This window comes from Hylobates moloch, unplaced genomic scaffold, assembly GCF_009828535.3.
Source record: "Hylobates moloch isolate HMO894 unplaced genomic scaffold, HMol_V3 SCAFFOLD_19, whole genome shotgun sequence".
Lineage (NCBI taxonomy): Eukaryota > Metazoa > Chordata > Mammalia > Primates > Hylobatidae > Hylobates > Hylobates moloch.
This window is the reverse complement of record NW_026652294.1, coordinates 5,234,351-5,241,632: the sequence shown is the minus strand read 5'-3', so window position 1 is coordinate 5,241,632 and position 7,282 is coordinate 5,234,351. Positions and strand designations below refer to the sequence as shown.

At 49.7% G+C, this 7,282-nt stretch overlaps 1 protein-coding gene and 1 non-coding gene across 3 annotated transcripts in view; both read left to right on the top strand.

The window, feature by feature from the left end:
* The first annotated feature begins 1,253 nt into the window (after positions 1–1,253).
* RSPH14 (radial spoke head 14 homolog) overlaps positions 1,254–7,282 on the top strand; it is an 86,987-nt gene continuing 80,958 nt past the window's right edge. Inside the window, exons 1-3 of one of the 2 annotated variants that reach the window (XM_032139424.2) lie at positions 1,254–1,355; positions 3,145–3,395; positions 4,675–4,777. In XM_032139424.2, coding sequence (XP_031995315.1) covers positions 3,197–3,395; positions 4,675–4,777 — 302 coding nt within the window. In that variant the 5' untranslated portion in view covers positions 1,254–1,355; positions 3,145–3,196. Of the gene's footprint in view, positions 1,356–1,378; positions 1,616–3,144; positions 3,396–4,674; positions 4,778–7,282 lie in introns of those variants that run through there. The other variant, XM_058431360.1, reaches the window with a different exon arrangement.
* On the top strand, positions 5,747–5,806 carry LOC116459592 (U7 small nuclear RNA). Its single transcript, XR_004245629.1, has one exon. It is a non-coding gene; the product is annotated as a U7 small nuclear RNA (small nuclear RNA).

The window sequence follows — 7,282 nt, the reverse complement described above, 5'->3', positions numbered from 1 at the left end:
TATTTATTTATTTTAGAGTTGAGGTCTCACTCTGTCACCCAAGCTGGGGTGCAGTAGTGTGATCATATCTCACTGTAACCTCAAACTCTTGGGCTCAAGCAACCCTCCCCCTTCAGCTTCCCAAAGTGCTGGGATTACAGGTATGAGCCACTGCACCTGGCCCAGCTAGCCCTTTCTGAGGCCACTATATTTCCAATGTTGTTAACTCAAAATGGTCAGTATACCAATCCAGCATATTTTGGGATGGCACATACTTCACTCCTTCAGGGAGAAGGAAGGTTTCATAGAAGAAGTGTTCACCAAGTTGCATCCTGAAGGATAAAGAGGTAATAATTAGTGTTACAGGGTGCTCAGGCTTCAGGAACGAGGTGGCATTTGAGGGGTTAAGAGTCTAGCATGGCTGGAGGAGGCCATCACCCAGGAACTTGAGCACTAGGCTAGGAGTTTGGACTCAGCCCTGAGACTAGTGGGGAGCCATGGAGGGTTTTATGCAGGTGGTGGCTGGGTCTGGCTTGCTTTTGAGAACAGCTACGCTGGCCAGCGGTGTGTTGGGTCCACTGCAGGGGCTAACTTTTGTCATTACCAGGAGGTCAGCTTGCAGAACAAGGGGCATGGGCAGGGCTAGGCAGTTCTGAGATCAGGCCTGTATAATTTGGGGGAAACTGGCTGAGCGCAGTGGCTCACGCCTGTAATCCCAGCATTTTGGGAGGCCGAGGCGGGTGGATAATCTGACGTCAGGAGTTCGAGACCAGCCTGGCCAACATGGCGAAACCCTGTCTCAACTAAAAATACAAAAATTAGCCGGGTGTGGTGGTGGGCGCCTATAATCCCAGCTACTTGGGAGGCTTAGGCAGGAGAATCACTTGCACCCGGGTTGGGGGGTGTGGCGCGGAGTGGAGCGGAGGTTGCAGTGAGTCAAGATCGCGCCACTGCACTCCAGCCTGGGCGAAAGAGCGAAACTCCGTCAAAAAAAAAAAAATTGGGAGAAACGACTGAACTTCTCTGAGGTTCTTGTCCCTAAACTAGATGTTACCACCTTATGAATTTACTCTGAGGATCAGAGGCATGCAAAGTACCCAGTACAGACAAGGGCGTAAATAAGTCACTTCCTTTCCCTTCTGTACTTTGAACAAAGCTGAGCTGCCTTTGGTCCCCACAGCCACCCTGTAAATGATTGTTCCCACTTTGCAGCCGGCCGCAGCCTTGGGCTGTTTGCGCCTGCGCAGTGGGCGCTGAGTATGTAGACTGCGGCGCCGCGGACGCTGCTGGAGTCGCCTGGCAACGATGTCGCCTGGCAACTGAATACGTTGGCCACTGGCGCGGGCTACTGGAAGCAGAAAGGGCTGCGGAGGCAGGTGAGGCCGCGGTGGTGGGCTAGGGGCCCGGGGACGGGGGGCCCAGTGACCCACCCAGTCCGATTCACACGGGGCCGTGTCCCCACACTCAAAATCACGGTCTTTCTTCTCCGGCCGGACTCTCCCAGCCCAAGCCGCTTGGAAGAGGGCAGGCCCCTGTCTCCAGCGCCCACCGGTCCTGTGAGGGGAGCTCAACTCAAACATGGCCACGTCCCTCCCAGTCCGGCCCCCACTTCTACCGTTGTCATCTGGTGTCCCACGTGAGCATCTGGCTTACCTTTTACTGGAGTAGATTCCTACAGGCCTGGGGCCTGTCCATTCTACTAACCATGATAACAACCTTAATAATAACCACAGCCAACATATCTGAAGCCCTGGTATGCCAGGCTTATGTGTATTCGTTAATATGACAACTCTGGGAGGCAGGGAAGGAGGTACTGTTATCATCTCCCCTTTGAAGCTGCAGAAAGACACAGATAGAGGAAGTAACTTGCCAAGGTCACCCAGGCCTGAATCTGGAGCCAGTTCCTAACTACTAACCTACACTGCCCATAGTTGCTGAAAGTGTGTGTGTGTGTGTGTGTGTGTGTGTATGTGTGTCTCTGCAATAAAAGTTAATCACTTTTTTTTTTTTTTGAGACGGAGTCTCGCTTTGTCGCCAGGCTGGAGTGCAGTGGCGCAATCTTGGCTTACTGGAACCTGCACCTCCCTGATTCAAGTGATTCTCCTGCCTCAGCCTCCCGAGTAGCTGGGACTACAGGCATGCGCCATCACGCCCAGCTAATTTGTGTATTTTTAGTAGAGATGGGGTTTCACCATGTTGGCGAGGATGGTCTCGATCTCTTGACCTTGTGATCTGCCTGCCTCGGGCCTCCCAAAGTGCTGGGATTACAGGCGTGAGCCACCGCGTGTGGCCATAAATCACCTTTTTTTTTTTTTTTTTTTTTTGAGACGGAGTCTCGCTTTGTCACCCAGGCTGGAGTGCAGTGGCGCAATCTCGGCTCACTGCAAGCTCCGCCTCCCGGGTTCACGCCATTCTCCTGCCTCAGCCTCTCCGAGTAGCTGGGACTACAGGCGCCCGCCACCAAGCCCGGCTAATTTTTTTTGTATTTTTAATAGAGACGGAGTTTCACCGGGGTCTCGATCTCCTGACCTTGTGATCCGCCCGCCTCGGCCTCCCAAAGTGCTGGGATTACAAGCGTGAGCCACCGCGCCCGGCCCATAAATCACCTTTTAACATTAATTCCTTTTCATGGATGTGTCAGAAGGATCTGAATATGGGTTCCTGGCAGTGAATGAGCTAGACCCAGATTTGAACACTGGCTTCTAGTCTTACAGTTTCGTGGCCCCCAGTAAGCTCCTTGGCCAAAACCTGTTTCCTCATTTGTAAAATATGGATAATACCAGCCCCCTCCTTATGGGGTAATTGAATTGGATACTACTTATTGCTGGCACAAGGTAAGCACTAAACAGAGTGATCAACTTGGAGTTTGCTTCTTTGGTTTGTTTTGTCCTTTAATGCCTTTGACTGAAGATCCAGAGGAAAGTATCAGTGGTTTCTTCTGTGAAGCACTATTGTGTGGGAGGGCTCTGGAGTTTGCAGTTTGGGCTGCTACTTACCTTCACTGGGACTTCGAGCAAATCTCTTCATTGCTCTCAGCCTCAGTTTGCTCATCTGTAAAATGAAAGTAAAAATACCCATTTGCCTGCCCTCACAGTTTGGAGGATCAAATGAGAAGTAGCTTTTAAATCATAATAGAAATAATGACAGCTTTTTGGTCTCTTTTAGTGAGTGGTTTCTGCAGAGCTTCATTTGGAAAGGCCTCTGTAGTTGGGGAAAGATGGCCCATTCCCAGAACTCCATGGAGCTTCCCATTAACATCAATGCTACCCAGATTACCACTGCCTATGGCCATCGGGCCCTGCCCAAGTTGAAGGAGGAGCTGCAGTCAGAGGACCTCCAGACGAGGCAGAAAGCCCTCATGGCCCTGTGTGACCTCATGCATGACCCCGAGTGTATCTACAAGGCCATGAACATAGGTGAGCATGACACAGCACAGGTGACCATGACTGGGGTCCTAGCATGGCTTCGGGCACTGGGTAGAACTTCAGTAATAAGGGTTGCTATTGTTTGAGCCTGACTCCAGGCCAGTTCCACTACAGGTGCAGTGCCCAGGTTCTTTTTAAAAAATATTTATTTATTGAGGGAGGGTCTTGCCATCTTCCAGACTAGAGTGCAGTGGCAGAATCATAGCTCACTGTAACCTTGAAATCTTGGGCTCAAGAGACCCTCCTGCTTCAGCTTCCTGAGTAACTAGGACTACAAGCATGTACCACCAAGCCTGACTAATTTATTATTATTATTTTTTTATGAACAAGATCTTGCTATGTTGCCCAGGCTGTTCTTGAACTCTTGGCCTCAATTGATTCTCCCAGGTCAGCCTCCAAAGTTTTGGGATTATATGTGTGAGCCACCACACCCAGCCTGGATTATCTTAATCCTCAGAAAGGCCACCTACAAGGGAGAGTCCATTCTCAACCCACAGATAAGAAAAGCATGATTCAGAGAAGGATTGTAAGTCTAGGGTTGCCCAATAAATAAATAAAGCTAGATTTGTATTTATTTATATATTTATTTATTTTTTGAGATGGAGTCTCACTCTGTTGCCCAGGCTGGAGTGCAGTGGCACAATCTTGGCTCACTGAAACCTCCGCCTCTTGGGTTCAAGTGATTCTCCTGCCTCAGCCTCCTGAGTAGCTGGATCTACAGGCACCTGCCATCATGCCTGGTTAATCTTTTGTATTTTTGTAGAGACAGGGTTTCACCACGTTGGCCAGGCTGGTCTTGAACTCCTGACCTCAGGTGATCCACTTGCCTCGGCCTCCCAATGTGCTGGGATTACAGGCGTAAGCCACCGTGCCTGGCCAAAGCTGGATTTTTATTTGCTAAATCTGGCATCCCTAGTTGTAACCCACTCAAAGTCATGTGACTAGTTTGACACAGGGTTATAATTTGACCCCATATCTCTCCTGAGGTCAAAGAAATGGCAAAGGCCATTTTCTTAACCTCATGACAGACTTTGTGAGAAGGCACTGGTAGGAAGTGTGCAGGGAGAATCACACGGAGGGTTGGATGAGACATGAGCCTCTTCAAGTGACTCTGAAATGCTGCCTAACCAACATGATTCCCCAGTGCACCAAAGCAGCAGAAACTCTGGTACATTCCTGCCCCAACTGGCCCACTTATTGACTTCTGGGTTAGTTGCTTTCTGAGACTGGCAAACATTCAAGGGTTGGTTGGTTTGTTTGTTTTTTGTAGGCTGTATGGAGAACCTGAAAGCTTTGCTGAAGGATAGCAGCAGCATGGTGCGGATAAAGACCACCGAGGTGCTCTACATCACAGCGAGCCACAGCGTGGGCAGGTGGGATGCTGTTCTGGAAACCAGTGTGGCGCTTGCCAGCCGCACTTCTCCCCTGGGTGGATGCCCTTGAGCCGCTTAGGGTGCTCTGGAGTTTTGTCTGCAGCACCAGTTTGTGGAGGGGCTTCTATTCAGCCAGAGCAGGACTCTTTGTGGGGTGGTTTTGGTTGCCTCTGTGTGGATCTTATAGGGCCCTCTGTTCCAGACTGATTTTTATTTATTTTATGTTAGTTCCAAGCTCTGAGCACTCTCTCTCTGTCTTTCCTTTCTTTTTTGAGGCAGTCTGTCACTCTGTCACCCAGGCTGGAGTACGGTGGCACGATTTCAGCTCACTGCAGCCTCTGCCTCTCCGGGTTCAAGCAATTCTTGTGCCTCAGCCTCCCGAGTAGCTGGGACTACAGGCATGTGTCATTACGCTCAGCTAATTTTTGTATTTTTAGTAGAGACTGGTTTCACTACGTTGGCCAGCCTGGTTTCAAATTCCTGGCCTCAAGTGATCTGCCTGCCTCAGCCTCCTAAAATGCTGGGATTACAGGTGTGAGCCACCGCTCCTAGCTGAGCTTCCCACTTTCAAGGTGGGAAGAAAGTTCAGATCTTACCTCTGCAACAATTTTGCCATTTCTTAGCTTTTTACAGAGAGCCCTGTTCCCCAACCCAGATCCCCACAGGGCCTGTGGCCTTGGCTCCTGTCCCCGTGAGGGTGTTAAAATAACATCCTCAAAGGGCGTATCTGGTCTGGTGGCCTCACTTCCTGTTCATGATGGCCGGGTTCTTGGTTTCTGGCACCTGGAAGTGTCCTTTTCCTGTGTAAGCACAGCTTCACTTTTTATACTTAAAAAAGATTTTATAGAGTATTTTAGTTAGGTGTTGGGGCAACAGAGTGAGGGTGGTTGGAGGTGCTTTCCCACATCAGTTCGGCTCACCCTCTTGACCAGCGATCAGTAGTTTTACTTTGTATTAGAAACAAAACCCCAGTGTTACAGCTCTTTTAGAATTTGTCTAGCAGGTTTTCTGGTTTTCACTGGAACCTCTCCCCACCAGCCCCCATCCCCACCCCCCAAAAAAAACAGAACCCCACATCACAAACACCCCCAAGCCCTGGCCCAGGTCTTTTGGATAAAGGGGGCCACTGCCCAGTGTGCACAGGCCCAGAAGAAAAGACAAGAAAGGCAAGGTGCTGACTGCCTTGGGGGATGTTTGGTGTAAACAGGTAGCCATTCAGAGAGGCTTCAAATCGGTTCAGGAGTGCCAGGGCATCTCATAAAACCCAAAGTCACTCAGCCCTGCCAGTCCCCAAGCTCTCGCTGCCTTGGTGGCTGATCCTGTGTGCAGCCCTGGCCCTTTGTGAACCGTGTGTGTGTGTGTGTGTGTGTGTGTGTGTGTGGAGGTAGTGTCATGGCTAGCACCCTTTTTCACATGCTTTGTACCAAGAAGGGCAGGCCGGCACTGCAGACAGACCAGTGAAGTCGGGGCACAAGCCCCAGCCTTTTGGGAGGCCCACTCTTTCCTGCTCTGTGATCTGGGCAAAACTCCTAATCCCAGCCTCACTCTGCAGATCTTAGATGACCCAGGCAAGGTGCTTTAAAAGGTTAGGGGCACACAGGAGTCAAGTCACCTTTCCTGCTGTTTTTTTCCCCCTACTTTTCTGGACCTGATATGGACATTAGGTAGTAATCCCTAGTGAGGGGGGCAGATGCTGAGAGGACAGGTCCCTGAGGCCTGAGCAATTATCAGGTTAGTGCAAAAGTAGTTCCGGTTTTGCAATTAAAAGTAGTGGTAAAAACCACAATTACTTTTGCATCAACCTACTTATAATGAATGGTAGTCAGGATTTGTTTAGCAGCACCTAGAGTGCCTAAGCCAGGGGTCCTGGCTGTGCCCACATTAGCAAGGCAGGAAGACGTGGTGAAGTGACCATCCCTGACCAAGGACCTGATAACAGCCTGGCCCGTGCACTCCTTCAGCGTTCTCAGAAATGTGGTCAACTTCTAAATTTCCCATGAGGTCAGTGGTGATCTTATAACCAATGTCAATAGCTTTCAGAGCCCATCAAGCTCTAAGTAGCTGCCCTGAACTGCCCAGGTTGAAACTCTTCTGCCTGTTCTACCCACAGAAGTAGTGACAGGAGGGGGGAATGAGGATAGCAGCCCTGGGCTTGGCATCTTGTCACCTTGAGGAGTTAATTTGAATGACATCCCACTGACAAGAGAGCTTCCTGGCAGCCTGTTCCCTGCCCTCTTGCTTGCCTCTGGTGAGGAGGCACACAGGCAAACACAACTGACTATCAAAGCATAAGAGACATGGAGTGAGTGACTAGGCACTGACCAAGAGGCCCCCGCAGTCAGGGAAGACTCCTGCAACTTGTGTGTCCCACGATGACTTTCTTCTTCCAGATGATTCAAAACACATCATAAGTGAAAATAAATAAAATAAATAAAATTTATTTTTATTTATAATAAATGCCACAGTGGCATTTATTATGATAAATTATTATTTATTTATCATAAT